The sequence below is a fragment of the Grampus griseus genome, assembly GCF_964374135.1.
Source record: "Grampus griseus genome assembly, chromosome: 6".
NCBI lineage: Eukaryota > Metazoa > Chordata > Mammalia > Artiodactyla > Delphinidae > Grampus > Grampus griseus.
The window spans coordinates 24,192,470-24,209,747 of NC_139000.1; the positions used below are offsets into that span (position 1 = coordinate 24,192,470).

Consider the following 17,278-nt stretch of genomic DNA (forward strand, 5'->3'; position numbering starts at 1 on the left):
CCAGTCAGAATGGCTATCATCAAAAAATCTAGAAAGAATAAATGCTGGAGAGGGTGTGGAGAAAAGGGAACACTCTTGCACTGCTGGTGGGAATGTGAATTGGTTCAGCCACTATGGAGAACAGTATGGAGGCTCCTTAAAAAACTACAAATAGAACTACCATACGACCCAGCAATCCCACTACTGGGCATATACCCTGAGAAAACCATAATTCAAAGAGTCATGTACCAAAATGTTCATTGCAGCTCTATTTACAATAGCCTGGAGATGGAAACAACCTAAGTGCCCATCATCGGATGAATGGATAAAGAAGATGTGGCACATATATACAATGGAATATTACTCAGCCATAAAAAGAAACGAAATTGAGCTATTTGTAATGAGGTGGATAGACCTAGAGTCTGTCATACAGAGTGAAGTAAGTCAGAAAGAAAAAGACAAATACCGTATGCTAACACATATATATGGAATTTAAGAAAAAAAATGTCATGAAGAACCTAGGGGTAAAGCAGGAATAAAGACGCAGACCTCCTAGAGAACGGACTTGAGGTTATGGGGAGGGGGAAGGGTGAGCTGTGACAGGGCGAGAGAGAGTCATGGGCATATACACACTAACAAACGTAGTAAGGTAGATAGCTAGTGGGAAGCAGCCGCATGGCACAGGGATATTGGCTCGGTGCTTTGTGACAGCCTGGAGGGGTGGGATAGGGAGGGTGGGAGGGAGGGAGACGCAAGAGGGAAGACATATGGGAACATATGTTTATGTATGACTGATTCACTTTGTTATAAAGCAGAAACTAACACACCATTGTAAAGCAATTATACCCCAATAAAGATGTTAAAAAAAAAAAAAAAAAGACTCTGCGCTCCCAATGCAGGGAGCCCAGGTTCAATCCCTGGTCAGGGAACTAGATCCCACATGCATGTCACAACTAAGAGTTTGCATGCCACAACTAAGGAGCCCATGTGCCGCAACTAAGAGCCCTCCTGCTGCAACTAAGGAGCCCAAGTGCCACAACTAAGACCCAGAACAACCAAATAAATAAGTAAATATTATTTTTTAAAAAAAGAAAAGCATTTATTGTTCTCAGGGAGAAAAGAAGACACTACTTCAAAACGATGACCAACAATTCAAGGAGCTTCATAACCTGATATAACTACTTCACATTACTCCACTTTCCTGGCCTGATTTTCACCAGGGCAGTAGAAAAGCTGAGAAAAGAACGATCAATAGGAAATCTACCTTGGTCTGACAAAATCAGACTTGTTTTAACGTATAATATTACCTAAGAGGAAAAAAAAGTTAATGTGCTGTATATTTATATCCAGACCTCTTTAAGGTTTATACTGTAATTGGAAGTCCCTAACTTATATTAGGGGTGACAATTACACAGACCACACTGGCCTTCTTGTCACCTTAATCCAAGGTGAATTCTCTCATCTTGCATTTCCTACTTATGACAATGAAAGAATAAACATGAATTAATCCTTATACTACATAGCAGATAAAATGTTAAGTGTAGTAGAGTGAGACAACATAAAATGTGGGTTAAGAGGAAGGCAAGCCCACACGGTGGAAGTGAGGAAGAGAATCATGGCAAACAATGGTTTTGTGCGCTTTCATGAGTTATATTCAAGAACTTCTAGAAATTATTCGAACCTGTATTATACCATACAGACTTTTTATTTAGATCTAATTCTATATAGAAAGCTTGGGTTTTTGAAAGCATATAAAAATTACATTACTTTTCATCTTTAAATAACATTAAGACGACCACTGACATAGATCTGAAAGGATGGGTGGATTTGAGAGGAGAGGATGTCTGGCTAGAGGGGAGTAAACACGGGACAGAGCAGGAAGAGGTGAAAACAGACAACAGAGGACCAGATGTATTTCAACCTGATTTAGCTGATAATAATTATGTTGTAATTGTTGCCATGATCAGAGCATCAAAATGTCTCCCTGTGAACTTGGATTCTATTCACCAACAATCCGTGGAGCTCTGGGGTCCGTGAACCCCAGCATAAGAATTTGGAAGGCAAAGGCAGAAGGAGCTGAGGAGGACTCCCTTTTTCCTGTTACCTTGCTGTTTCAGTCAATGTCACCCCAGCAATGGGCCTTCATCCTTCCAGGGGCCCTTGGTCCCAGCCTCTGGCACTCCCATGACTAGCAGGATAACAACCACCCCAGAGGTACCAGCACTAACCAGGCCAGTACTCCCTCCAGGTGCCTGAAATCTAGTACCATGGAGCTCCTCCTCTGAATTCCAGAGCTATCAACGCCAGCTTTCCAATGCCCCTCCTCCCAGGTCATGATAACCCCAATGGCTTCCCTTGTTTTGATCCTCAGACCTAGCTAAGTGTTGTAACTGCTTTCAGCAGTTTACTTTTTTAATTACTTCACTGCTCCCTTTTGCTTTTTGTTCCTCCAGCAGGTATTTAACCAATTCTTCGTATTAAATTCTGTTGAAATACTGTGTGGTTTCTACTTTCCTGACTGGACCCTAACTGACAAACATATCAAACAACCTGAGTTCTCAAATCACTGAGCTTTCAAAATCACCGGCCAAGTGTCACAGGGAAGAACCTTTTGTATTCTATCACAAGTTAATCACTAAAGGGATGCAGCCTATAAGCTAAAATTACACATAATGACCCAACTCTCAGAACCCTGACTCCCAGGTAATGTGCATTAAGCTAAAATACTTTTATTTAGCTCACAAGAAACATCCTGACCAGGCCCACCTGTGAATGCCTGCAGGGAGGAAGAAATTAACACATCCCCTCTGGAGGCTGATGGGAACCAGGAAATGTTTGACTTTACTCCCTCCCCTTTTAGTATAAAAGAAGCCTTAATTCTAACTCAGGCAAGATGGGTCTTTGGGGGCACGAGCCCACCATCTTGGTTTGCTGGCTTTCCGAATAAAGTCGTTATTCCTTGCCCCAACACCTCGTCTCTCGATTATTGGCCTGTAGTGTGGTGAGCAGTACGAGCTTAGGCTTGGTGACACAAGGGCAGCTCATCATTCATCTCTCTCCTCCCCAACCCTTCCAGCCTCAAAGTGAACTTCTCTAAAATTTCACACCTATCAGCCTTATTCCCTTACCTTCTCAGAAGTGTCCTACTCTTTTTCAAGACCAGCAAAGGAGAACGCTCCAAACTCCCCCAGGACCTTGGTTTATTGGTACCCTTTCTTTTACATCTGCAATCTCCAACTCCCCTGCCCTCAAACGACTCATCCTTTCTCAGCCCTTAAATGCGCTAAAGATCTCTCCACACCATAGATCAATTCTGGATCCTCTCTGAAATTTCTGACAACTCCTCTATTTTCTTCCCTTGCTCCTTCATCCATCCACCTCTTGGCTAATTATCGTGCCCATGACCACAAATACCAAAGAGATCACTAATATGCTTAGTAGATCTAAACGTCCAGCCCTGACCCTCCCTAAACTGAACACTCAACTCACATTTTCAACCTCCTGCTGTTACCACAAGGATTTCTCAAAAAGCACATCAAATGCAACCTGTTAAATGAAGTACCTGCTATTCTCCACCAAACTAGTTTCCCCTCTGGGGACATGGCATTCCTACTTTCTCTGTCCTCCAAGCTGAAGCTGTGTCTGCTTCCCTTTTGCCCACACTTTCACAGTAACCTATTCATTGGTTACTGCCCTGCCTGTCAATGCTCGGTTTGAATCCTTTTACACAGTACCGTAATCCTACGATCCGGTTTGTGGCCTACATCATATACCGACTGAGCACTTGCTAAGTGCTAGTTCTGGAGAAGAGATGACTGACAGTTACTGCCTCCTCAGAGGTCACAGCTTAACGGGGGAGAGGGCCACATAAGATACCACATCACATGGAGATGCACGGGGACAACACCTCCAAGGAAAAGTTGCAGATGCGAGAAGCGACTCGCAGCACAGCACCTGAACTTCTATTACCGTCAGCTTCTATCATGCATTGTTGCGCTTTAATTGGTGCATTACTTGGTTCGGCGGTATAGTCCGCAACTGCAAGGAATCCGAAGACTGGGTAAGTGTGCAGCTGGGGGAGCAGCATATGATTCCCCCTCCTGCCGCGCCGCGCAGAGCCCTCTGATGGCCTTGGGTGCAGCAGGCGGCGAGTCTGCAGAAAGAGAACTCAAGGAGCGCAGAGGTGGTCAAGCCGCACTTCACTCCCAGACCAGCAGCAGGCAGCGGTTGGGCGCTAGGGGGTCCCCTTCAACAGGGCACCCTCTGGCGGACAGGGCCCGTTTCCATGCCCCCACCCCAGCTAGGCCGCTCGAACGCTCACCTACGCCGCGCTCTGAGGAAACGCAAACAGCGGTGCGTCCGCCCAGGGCTGCGCACGGGCCTCTCCCTGACCGTGCTTCTGTGCTCTCACGACGCGCACTGGGTCTCCGGGTCGCCAGGTCGCTCGAGCCCCTCCGGTAGCGGCGAAGCCAGGCGGAGGGGCGACCTGCGAAGCATGTACTCGCAAGCGAAGAGAGCCCCACGCGCGCCGAGCGGCCGCGCAGTGACGTCGTGAGCCGAAGGGGGCGCGGCCTGCCTTCTCCGTCTTCCCGCAAAGATATATGTGGAGCTGTGCTGGCCGCCGCCCCCTATCCCTACATCCTCCTTCCCAGCCTATTGTATTTGTTCCCCGCCTTGACGTCAGACGCCAAAGCTCAGTTAAGTGGGGCCGGTGGGTGGAGCCTGCGGATCCTGGGGAGCAGAGCGCGTGCGCGCAATGCGCGTGCGCACCCCGCGTGTCTCGGCTACACGCCGGAAAGACGTGTTACTCCGCGGCAAGCGGGAGGAAGAGTACAGGCCCCAGAGGGCGGGGTTTGCAGCACCCGAGGTCGCCATGGCTACCGAGCCCGAGACCCCTGTGGCCGGCTCAGCTAAGGAGCCCGCGGTGCCGTCGCTTGTGGATCGTTACTTCACTCGCTGGTACAAAGCGGGTAAGTGGAGAATGATGTCAGTCTCTTCTGGGCCCAATTTGTCTGACAGTATAGGGACTATGATGAGAGATCATAAGCCACGCGCACCTTCCCCAGCCCTTCCTCCCCACGTCAGAAGGAACTGGATCTCTCTGTTCCTCTGTAGGCCAAGGGAATGGCATTTGCAAGGACGTGGAAAACAGCAGGGTGCATTCTGGGTTGGGCGAGCGCAGTGCGAGTTCACGAGGGTGGGGTCGCTTGCGGGAAGATGGTAGACTAAGGTGAGATCCCCGAGGGAGGCAGGAGCTGGATTGCAATCTCCTTGAGTGCCTAAAGGGATTTGAGGGGCTCAGCCCTCCAAGAAGAGGCGATACATAAAATGATTTAAATGGTAGCGGTCTAAACTAAGGTAGAGGCATAGGGATGGAGAGGAGAGGGTGGGTTAGAATAGAGGCATTTAGAAAGCAGAATCTACAGTTTTACTTAAAGGAAGTCGCTGGTATTACACATTTGCCACTTAGAAGCAGGTATCCTGTTGTACAGCTTTGTGTACCCAGCAAATATCAGTGATGAGAGCATCGTCGGGGACCCTCCTCTAGCCCAACTTGCTCCCATTCATTTAGGGATAATAGGTGTACTCATCTTTTACAACACTGAAATATTTTACAATAACATACGTTTTATTAGCCAGACTTAGTGTAACCAACTGTCCGGTTAACCCTGGACTGAGGTGTTTTCGGGAATCCATTACTTTCAGCGCTAACATCAGGACAGTCCTGAGCGAACCAGAATGAGTTAAGTCTCTCTAAAACTGACCAACAAAGCATGCTACTAAATTAAATAATACATTACTAATGACTTTTGTTCTAATAGAAATGATTGTACTCATTTTAAAGTGAGGATAAAAAAAGGTGGAGCAAAGAGTTAACCATCATTTTAACATTGAATGAATGATTCCATCTGGACCAGATGTCTTTAAATACTTTATGGTCAGCCTTTAGGTATATCTTTTTGAGTAATGAAGGGATACCAGTGATATATGTGTCCCGCCTTCATAATTAACTACGTCTATGAACCAAAGAAAGTACTACACAGTGGTAGTAAATATTGACTCAACAGCCGTCAGACTCATTCATTTTTTCTAGATGTCAAAGGAAAACCCTGTGAGGACCACTGTATACTCCAACACTCTAACCGGTAAGCAAATTGGGAATTTTAAATGATCAAAAAAAATTTTTTTCTGTCATTGTAGCCTGGTATGGTCTTGTATTGAATAAATATTCATTAAATGATTATCTTCCACTGTATTGAGATGGTATTATTTATAGTAGGAGTGTGGTTGACAAGAATGAGTCTTGCAGTGCCTAAGCTAAACAAATAAACTTGCTTACCCAAACATCCAAATGGAGGACCACACCCTCAGTCGGCTACTACCTCAAGAAACCAGCCTGTGCCTAACCACTGAAGTGGCCAAGCCCGTGGAGAGGGCTAGGGTAGAAGCACAGATGGTATCCTGTCCATACCGGCATGCCTTACTTTTCTCTCTTCCTCCTCCGTGCTGTCTAAACACCTGTAGTACGCTTCCCTTTTGGGAAAGGAAATTCAGTCCCATTTTCCCCATTTTTATTGCTGCATTCTTCTCTTCAGTTAAGCTCCAATAGTAGCCAGAGGAAAATGGGGGGAAATGATAGGCTGACTAAACAAATGTCAGCTCAGGTCTTCTTGTGCCAGTAGGAATACTGTGTCATAGGAGGAAGAATCATACCAAGCAATAATACAGGATCAATTTTTCCTCCTCGTAGAATATGTGTCATCACACTGGCAGGATCCCATCCAGTTCTTCAAAGTGGAAAAGCAATTAAAAGCATTTCCTATCAAATCAGTACGAACTGTAGCAGACTTCAGAACAAAGTCTCTGGGAAATTTAAGCGGGTATGTTCCTGTATTTCTCTACTTAAATCCTCTATTGTCATAATAATGATAGAGCCAGCCAGTCTTAGAACCCAGTAATGTATGCTCAGCATACTTCCCTGGCAGTTAGAGATGATTTTAAGAATACTTAAGCTCTAAAGAAATTCTCAGGCCAAAAAAATGAGGTATTTCAGAAGGTATATTATCTGTCATATTAGCTTCTGGGCCACCATCCCTGTCATCCCCAGGATGAAGGATGGAGAAGGTGGGCCTTTGAAAGAACAACACTAATACCAATATAACAAGATATTTTGTCCCTTCCTGTTTTGTTAAGCCAGTATTTCGAATTCTATAAAATACAGATGATCAATACTTCTTTATCATATATTTTCACATGTGAACTTAAAAGTAAAATAAAGTCCTGAGGTAGTGAAAAAAAAATCAATCTGGGAAAATATACAGTATTTGCTTCGTATCAGTTGCCATTCCTAACTCATTGCCAATTTAATACACATCTAGCTACACCCTCTACCTCCACATAGTGTTTAGTTATAGAAAATGTTACCTGTGCCCTCTACAATTCTAGGCAAATGGACATTTTACTGTTAAAGGAGGGTATCACACCAAGGACAACTCAAAACCATACTAAACTATCCTAACAAACCCCCTGGAAAGGAAAGTTTCAGTGGATGATTTAGGTCCTTCATTTACTGAGTTCATACTAAGAGTTCCTGCTAATTACCTCACTGTTCTGGAAGACCCTTGTTTACACTCCCCTTTGTAGGCCTGAAGGCCCCTAATAACCTGCCTTATAATTATTGATTATTCCTCACTCAGGAAGCAAGTGGACTTTAAAAAGCATGGACCATTCTTAAAAGTCTACAAATTACAAGTAAAACAGTTAGTGCTTGTGATGTTCCTGTGATCAATCTTTGTCCAAAATAGTAACACTGTTGTTACTGCTGAGGAACAGAGAGGGACCTGCACATGGAACCCACTGTAGATAAGCTTTGATCGCATCTCAGCACTGCCCATCATTTATTCTCCCAAGGGAGGTGACCAAGAGGGGTTAAAACACTTCTTTCTGAAACAGAGCCAGTGGTAGACAAACCATCTGGGACAAATCCCCAGCCCCTCCTCCCAAAAGTGGGGAGTCACTGACTAGTCTTTTGAAACGAAGTACCCACAGGCAGAGGAGTGAAGCTCATGCAGTAACACCTGAATGCTGTCTAATAAAGTTGTGAGTGGGAAAGAGGCCATAAAGAACAGCATCTTGACCTCAGATGTTCACTGCAGTAAAAATTCCTGGGAAAAAAGAGCAACACATGAGACATGCTTGCATCCATTTCCCATGAGCCTCCTTGTACTGGGTTGGCCAAAAAGTTCGCTCCGGTTTTTCATGTTAGGGAAAAACCTGCATGAACTTGGTGGCCGACTCGATATCCATACAGTGGAGTACATGAAAATATAACCGTGCCACAACATTCAAACAGACATATGTCAAAATGTAGTATTTGCTAGCAGGTTATAGGATAATGGGTAAGTTACTCTATATGCTACTTAAAACTTTTCTGTTTTCCAGATTTTCCTCAAATTGCTTTTTTTAAAATTAGAAAAATATCCCTTCTCCAGAAAGTCTTAGTGATTGACCTAATAAAGAAGTTCCTTTCTCTATTAAGTTCTGATATAAAAATAAGGTAGGAATCTTAATGAAACTAACTTTATACAATATTGCGATCATTCTCTATAATGTTGAATTTTATATTATGCTTATTGATGAGATTTTCCTACCCTTTTGAAGTCTTTACACTTGGCTATGTGCAGCTTTCTCATGTACAGTTAAATATAAAGTATAATAAGTTAAGATAAAATATATTCTTAATATGTAACTAAACTACCTATTATCACATTTGTCTTAGTCTGCTTTTTCCCCTAGAGCCTAGGATGGTGCCTAGCCCATAGAGGCATTTAATATATAAATATTTGAATAAATGAATGGTTTTTCTGTACTTAAGTCATTTTTATTTAAAACACTAATTCCAGGAATATATCCTATTGTAACTCTGAGGGCTGCCTCACAAAGAAAAGTGAAAATGTACATCAATTAATTTTTTCTTCCCTTTTATTATCAGGGGGCACAGTTTCTAACAGAACTTGCACCTCTGTGTAAGATTTACTGCTCTGATGGAGAAGAATACACCATATCTAGGTGAGTTACTTTTTAACCACAATTTTGGAGAAACAAAGAAGATAATATTTTTCTTCAAAGCAATATTTTCTTTAAATAGCTGTGTTAGAGGACGGTTGATGGAAGTGAATGAAAACATTCTCCATAAGCCATCTATTCTTCAAGAGAAGGTAAAAGGGTCTGGGGAAGTAAGATCCCATCCACACACCTTTTACCTGATGTTTTACCATTTGACAGTGTTAAATATTCTATTTCCCTTCTAGCCATCCACCGAAGGATACATTGCAGTTGTGTTGCCCAAGTTTGAAGAAAGTAAAAGCATAACAGAAGGGTTACTGACACAAAAACAATATGAAGAAGTCGTGGTGAAACGCATCAGTGCGACAACAGCGACCTCATGAGGATTAAGATTGAGTGAAAACAACAGGGCATTCTTATCCTTCCCTGGCCTACCAGTCAGTGCACTAAGGAAGAACCAGAGATGCTGAAGCATACTTCACACCGGGCCGTCCGCAGGGAGGCCTGATCTTAAAACCTGACCTAGGTTTCCTTCTTTGTCTTGCATAACAAGCCTTGATTCCATTTTGTCTTCAACCTCCCAGATCTGCCTGCCCATGTACTCACTCTGTTCTTTTGCTTTTCTCTTTCTAACAACTGGCAAGCGACATGTTTTTCTGATTAAAAACCAACAAACAAAGCACTTTGAGGAAAATTTGAAAAGACAGAAAAGTAAAAATAATTTACCCATCATCCTGTAACCCGTTAGTAAATACTAGGTTTTGATGTGATTCTGGTTGAGTATTATGTCATGGTTATTGTTTTTGCCTCAATTTTCCATCACTTTGAAGTTGAAAAACAACAACCGGCCTTTCTTACCCAATCTGCTTCAGTGTGACATGACCGAAACGTCTGGTCCCACCCCTTCTGCCTCAACTCCCCCGCTCAGGTTGCTGGGAAGTGGCAGAGTATAGAGTGTACCTTCTCTATGTCTATGGGTTGGCCTTCAACTCTGAACAATGTAGCACTGTAACACTGGTTTCTTAATGAGGGACACATGAAGAGGCTTTGAAAGGGGCTTTGCTAACATGGAAGTACCAATATTATAATGCTGTATGAAGTAACATGTGCATTTGTGGTCACTCAGTCTCACACTCTAGTTACAGGGTAACCAGCAAAGAAGTTCCCAAGGGGTTCCTGGAATTCAAAGACACACATGCTTTTGAACAGAACAAAAGCTTTCACATCATTTAAACAATAAACAAAAAACTATGAATTCATGGTTTAAGATTGTATACTTATTTACATTGAATTTCAAATAAAAGGACTTTCCACATTGGTATTTTTCCTTAAGGGCTGCAACACATACATACATATAAACATTTCTGTTTTTAAATAAAACAATTATCCTTGAGTATAAATTCTTTTAGTTCTCCATCATCTTTTGCTGTTCAAGTCGTGTTATCCCTTCCCTACCCCTACTTGCATTTAAATAAGAGAATATTCTCTTTTGAGTTATGTAAAATATTTTGTAAATAAAATTTTAAAATTATTTTTGACTCACAAGGAAACTTCTTTTAACCCTAACTCTCCCCTAAGTATACCCAATGGACATGATACAGGTAGTAATTATAGAAACATCTACCTTGATGGTGCTATGAGCTGACAGTGTAAGCACAAACCAGCAAATCCCCATTTCAGGTAGCACAAATGGTTCCCAAAGGTGTCATAAAACAAAGATACTAAAGATAGTAAAAGAATTATGTATCTATTTTACATATAACATTACCTCACATCATTTTCCCTATATTTCCATTGTAATTTAAAAGAGTATTTTGATTTCAGGGCATAAAAATCATGTTTGATGATTTTTATAAAGGTCATAACCAAGCTGAGTGCATCCCATTTTCTCTCCAAGGCCTACAGTAAATTCAAGTTTGCTTAAATAAAATATTGACTAGCTAACTGGTGGTTCTTCAGGATCTTGTGAACATTGTGATGGCTGACCCAGATACCGATCATCAGACGAGCCTACAGAACTACTGCCGTTTGGCAACTGACATGTCCTGTTAGATTTCAAAATAAATTTCAGGGCTTCCCTGGTGGCGCAGTGGTTGAGAGTCTGCCTGCCAATGCAAGGGACACGGGTTCGAGGCCTGGTCTAGGAAGATCCCACGTGCCATGGAGCAACTGGGCCCATGAGCCACAAATACTGAGCTCTGTGCGTCTGGAGCCTGTGCTCCGCAGCAAGAGAGGCCGCGACAGTGAGAGGCCCGCGCACCGCGATGAAGAGTGGCCCCCACTTGCCACAACTAGAGAAAGCCCTCGCACAGAAACGAAGACCCAACACAGCCAAAAATAAATAAATGAATAAATAAATTTAAATAAATAAATAAATAAATTTCAAAGCATCGGGATACAAGCACAAAAAACAAAGTTAACTATACTACACCATAAAGACAGAACTTATAACCAGATCCTTCAATCAAAACCCACCCCACAAAAACAAAAGCTTTAAACCCTAAAATTAAAAAGACTAAAGTCATTTATTTAATGAATATTTCAAAGGCACATATGTATACTTACTCAAATTATTTTGAACAGCTTAGTTCAATTGTTCTCTGTCTTCTATCTTCTGTTCCATCAGTTACTACTGAGATGTACAAAAACTGCTTTTTAAGCCAGTAAAATAAGCTTAGGATTCCAGCTAATATTCAGGGCAGACAGGCCAGCTATGCTAGAACGAGAACTAAAACCATCTGCTAGTGAGTTCCTCCAGGATTCCGTGGAGAGAGGGACATGCATCACAACAGATTTCCTGTGCTCCGTGAAACCCTTACTAGAGAACAAACGTGTGCTCCTGGCATGGATGATCTGTGACAGAGGGGACAGCAGAGGCCCAGTCATACTCAGTGGATGGAGGGATTGAAGAAGAGTCCACAGGTTTAAGGAAAACCCTGCATCACCCAGACTACTGTGTCTCTTCTGCTGCAAATTGGTATAGTAGATGATAAGCTTAAATTAAAAAAAATAGGAAGTTAGGGTAAAATGTGCCAAAGGTGAGCATATATTCAAAATAGCTTCTTTGGATTAAATTGTTATTAAGACAGAGGGATATTTGGTTTGACTTTTAAGGAACATTATTCATGGCAATGTCCCATTTAAAATCACACTGCAATTAGAAATATAGCAACTACCATGGCATTTATAGTTGTCAGAAAGCTTCACAATCGGTTTCATGATCAGAAAATAAAGCAAGATTTCAGTTTGTTTTCTTTACAAAATTTTTGTATTTCTGAAATATAAAGGATCGTTTGCTTTCTAAAAATGTCAGCTTTGCCACATGGTGTTCCAGAGATCTGACCTCAAAAGCTTCTCAAGTTTTACCATCCACAGAATCTTTATTTGTAACTGAGACTCATCTGTTGTTGTCCATTTGAAGCTGGAAACAATTAAGACAATTAGTTTCTGCTTTACTTTTAAAATAAAAATTGCAAAATTAAAAGTATCTATTTTCTTTTGCATTTTCCTTTAGACTAATTTTTTTTTTTTTTTTTTTTTTATGCGGTACGCGGGCCTCTCACTGTTGTGGCCTTTCGCGTTGCGGAGCACAGGCTCCAGACGCGCAGGCTCAGCGGCCATGGCTCACGGTCCAGCCGCTCCGCGGCACGTGGGATCTTCCCAGACCGGGGCACCAACCCGCGTCCCCTGCATCGGCAGGTGGACTCTCACCCACTGCGCCACCAGGGAAGCCCTAGACTAATATTTTTAATGTGAATTTAAGATACACAAATTATCTTACCTTCTTCAGCAGTTTATAGCAAAGCGACAGAAGTTGGACCAAAGTAGCCATTATGCATCTTGTCTTTGTAATACTCTTATCAACCTATAGTGACAGAAAGCAAGCAAATCAAATTCTTATAAGGAGGCCTTCAAAAGACTTTAGCATTTAGTTTGAAAATGGTAAAAATTTCTTCATTATAGGGATCTCAAAGGGTATACAGATTAAGGCATCTGAGCTGACTTGATGACCTGAGGTCCCAGAACACAGAAGCAGGGATTGTTGCCCAAGTCTCATGCCAATTTCATGGACCCCAGGAAGAATGGATGGAAAATCAACCTGTTCTATTTCAGATGGTTTAGGGGCTTCTCAAAGTGCACCAAATAGTGGCAGTGAACCCCCTTCGTTGCAATTCTTTGCACTCTACTTTTTTTTCACTCCAACTCCCTAAAACAAACAACAGAAGCCCTTCACTCTGAGGTGTCTGTGCCCTAGTTAGTCAGGTGATGATGTTGGGATTTAAGGGTAGCTGCTCCGTGCTATGGTATTAATCATGTCCAAAAAGCTAATTTACTTGGTGAACCTACTACTTCCTGGGGTCAGTTATAACTGCAGATGATAAATGGTTCTTGCAGTCAAGGCAGGAAAAATGGAAACACATGGTTCTTCTGTGGGTAATAACACTTTATTTGAAGAAAAAGGGGCTGGAAGCTAACCTAATAAAAAAAGAAGTGTGAAAGTTTCTCAAGCGCTTTCCTGAATGTCCCACCCTCCCTTTTACCTTTAGAAACACTTGATTCTGCAAAGGTGTCTTAGTTACTGCCTGGAGCTGGTGGCACAGAGGAACAAGCTTGTTTATTTCCAGGAGAAGCATAAGCTTATCATCATCTTTCAGCTGAAATGTAAATAAGGAAGTTATAACACCTCCAATGAAATTCCATCTTTTAAACCTTACATACCTTTATACCTTAATAATATACCCTCAAAGTGGGTATTTATGACATCACCACCAGCACCAGGCAAGGATATGAGCATTACCTGTTTTGAGAAAGCTTGCACACTTGAAGCAAGCTTCAAACCCTCTTCAGCAAAAACCTGGTAGAAAGGAAAAACATCACTACGTTAGGCGTATGTCATCTAGACAGTTGGTAAGAAATACACTCATGGATAATTTTCATACAGAAGTTAAAAAATAAAACCTAAACATAAAAGGTCTGTCATGGAACTTCTATGTTTTTTGTTGTATCCAGGAAAACACAAGCGTTTAACAGTATTCAGAAGCAGATTTCCCAGACCTGATGCAGAATCAGTCCCTGCAGTGGCTCCCCTACACCGGGACACCTCCAATTACTGTGCAGGATCACACAGACATTTGATACTTAGCCATAAAAATTATGCCTGGGCTTTTAGATGGATCCGAAGCTCATCTCATAATATCTCCAATTATAAGAGGGTGTTGAATCTTGGAACATGGGGTCAAAAGGGTTAGATGAGGTCAAAAGTGTTAGAACATTCCTGCTTCCAGCTCAGCAAGATAGAATTTGTCACCTATACCATTCTTCAACTAGCCATTTGAGGGGATTATTTTTTCCCTATTGACCATACATTGTACAATTTAGTGAGGAGAAGAGGATGATGGGAAAGCATACTGAAAAATACTTTAGAATATTCGGGATGATTATTTTTAAGTGGTACACAGAGTCTTTTAGAGTGAGAGACACCAGGGAAGTGAAGACTGAACTTCAGGTGGCAGCAGGAAGAATGAAAAAACAGGGCAAATTTGAGAGTGATTTGTGAAGAAAAATAACAGATCTTGGTAATAAATTAGATAAAGCATATGAAGAGGAAGGAGGCAATAATTTCAGGGTTAACTTTAATTCTCTTTCCAACAGCCTTGCTATCATTGGATAACCTGATCTCAAGGTCAAATTGTCCTTCACATCCTTCCCTATCCTTTAAAAGGGAAAACAATGTGGGCTTCTCATTGCCACGGCTTCTCTTGTTGCGGAGCTCAGGCTCTAGGCGCGTGGGATCAGTAGTTGTGGCTCGCGGGTTCTAAAGCACAGGCTCAGTAGTTGTGGCTCATGGGCTTAGTTGCTCCGCAGCATGTGGGATCCTCCCAAACCAGGGCTAGAACCCGCCTGCATTGGCAAGCGGATTCTTAACCACTGCGCCACGAGGGAAGTCTCTATTCCAACTTTTTAAAAAGGGAAGAACTCACTTATAGTCAACTTTACAGAAAATTCCAAATGAAGTATTTTCTATAATTCTGCTGACTCTGTTGACAATCATCCTCTCAAGCTGAAATCCCTTCCCTGAAGAAGCTCAGGTGAAAGCACATGGGAATGCCAAAGGAAAATACGTAAAGTTGATAAAAATTTCTATCAACGTAAAGTTGATAGAAATTTCAGATTTCAAGTGCAAGAATGCCCTCGGTTCTAGAGAGGCAAACAGACTAACATGCGCGTCAGGGAATTAAGAAAGGACTCTGTAATCCACTTATCAATCTAAGCCTCCAGGTAAGTGAGGAGAATTAGAGCTGGGCCTATGTGGAGTTTCATGAGACACACAGGGCAGAAGGGTGAGTGTCAGTATATATGTCTCTCCCTGAATGCCCTAAATCATCAGGAATATAGAGGAAGAAAAGGAAACTAACATGCACTGAGAAGCTATAATGGTCTCAGCCCCATGACAGATGCTTTCTTATGTGTTATCTCATTTAATCAATATCATTCATCCAATTCAATAATGAAGAAGCCAAAAACCTTTCCTCGCATTCAGGACAGTATAAGAGAAATCCATTTGCTGATAGGATATTTTCACCTACTTGGGAAAACCTGAAACTTAATATTGCATCTAGTGACTATCAAAGCCCATTCTATTTTACCCCTATAATATTTGGTTTTTGTTTTTCCAATAAGATAATCAAAAAGCTCCAAAAAATGCTACTGCAAGTCCTCTAATTTTCTACCACTATCTATAGTATACATGTGTTGTGTGCACAGGTAAACACACAATTACAGTAAATCATTTAGAAAACTAGCTATTACCAACTTTTATGCTACAGTATTAGCATAAAATGGAAATAAAATCTACCTCTGGTTGATGAATTAAATCCTGCGAAGTTTTTAGTGGACTCTCTCTCCTGAAATAAAATGAATTATTAACGAGGTAGGAAAAAATTATTGCCTTAAATTGATTTTATACTAAAGTTTTAGAGCATTTCATGCATTAACATACCCAAATTTTGAAGAGTAATATTGAATAGACTAAAAATATTTTGAGTATTCTTAAAACAACTTTAATATTTAACTATTACTTCTTAAGGTACTTCAAAAAATTTCAGGTAAACATTATATATGTTCATTTTATGATATAAAGAAACTTAAAACTGACAAGTTATATTTAAGCTTTATTTTTCCTTTTTAAACTTTTTTATTTTGCTTCATAAGTTAAAGATATAAGACCTGATAATATGTCTTAACTAAAAGGCCTTTGTTCCATATGGAGAAAAGATCTGACCAAAAATCAGGAAATTCTCATTTTTTATTCTAATTTCAACTCTGGCAGGAATTCAGTTGTTTTTGATGAGGCATGTAAGTTAAGTTTCAATTCTGAGTCTATGAAATAATCATAATAATATTTGTGCTACCACTCTCATCAGAAGATTAGGGAATATCACATTGACAACTACCAAGAAGAATTAAGTTCTGCCCTTTAACACCTATGAGACGTGAACAATATATTCTTATTCTCTGATAACCTGTTGTAAGAATCAAATGAAATTATGAAGCGAAACTACTTTAAAAACCATAAGGCACTGGTAAGTGTGAAATATTTTAAAACTATAATGTACTAGAAAATCTAAAATATATAAATTATAAAGAAATATGAGTAACTGCATATAAATGATAAAGAAATTATATAAATTGTTAAGACAACCTTAAACAATAGCCTGAAGAAAAGCTGTAAAATTGCCCAGGAAAACTACAAAACTGGATATTGTGAAAACTAACAGATGAGTCTCAGAAAGAAGCAATTAGATGAGGCTGGTAAGCCATCGTCTTAAGGGAAAACAGAAAAATTGTTTGGGAAAAAACAGGTATACCGACAGGGTGGGTAGAAAACAAAGCCAGCTTGAGATTTTACCACAATCATATTACCAAGACTTGCCAAGTTGGCACAAGATGTTATCCATTACCATTATCCGTTCCCATCAAGAATTCTAATATATTGTCATCTATTTATTGTGTATATCTGCTCAGTCTCTTACATCTCAGGTGTATTGTTCAGAGTTTTGATTTTGATTCAGAAAGGCTGGTTTATCAGTCAGAGTCCTTTAAGGAAAATAAAAACCACAGCTATTATTTTATCAGAGAGAGTTTAATATATGGAACTGGTTAACCAAGTACTAGAGGACTGAGAAGGCAGTAAGGGAACACAGAGAAGGAACATTGAGATTGAAACCCGACA

At 41.1% G+C, this 17,278-nt stretch overlaps 2 protein-coding genes and 1 long non-coding RNA gene across 3 annotated transcripts in view; 1 reads left to right on the forward strand and 2 right to left on the reverse strand.

Annotated features, from left to right (window-relative positions):
- The window catches only part of ELP1 (elongator acetyltransferase complex subunit 1), a 62,974-nt gene extending 58,433 nt beyond the window's left edge, over nt 1-4,541 (reverse strand). The window contains exon 1 of the mRNA XM_082657469.1: nt 4,301-4,541. The gene's annotated coding sequence lies outside the window, so the exon portion shown is untranslated. The remainder of the gene's footprint in view (nt 1-4,300) is intronic.
- Nucleotides 4,542-4,764: 223 nt separating this feature from the next.
- ABITRAM (actin binding transcription modulator) lies at nt 4,765-10,567 on the forward strand. The gene is made up of 6 exons (XM_082656466.1): nt 4,765-4,949; nt 6,074-6,125; nt 6,731-6,860; nt 8,972-9,048; nt 9,128-9,197; nt 9,291-10,567. Exons 1-6 carry the CDS (start codon nt 4,853-4,855, stop codon nt 9,426-9,428), a joined length of 564 nt encoding a protein of 187 aa, XP_082512592.1. The 5' UTR covers nt 4,765-4,852; the 3' UTR covers nt 9,429-10,567.
- A 2,284-nt stretch (nt 10,568-12,851) lies between these two features.
- On the reverse strand, nt 12,852-13,902 carry LOC309824060. The gene is made up of 3 exons (XR_014296885.1): nt 13,844-13,902; nt 13,587-13,700; nt 12,852-12,910 (listed from the first exon to the last, which is right to left on the reverse strand). It is a non-coding gene; the product is annotated as an uncharacterized lncRNA (long non-coding RNA).
- Nucleotides 13,903-17,278: the final 3,376 nt, after the last annotated feature.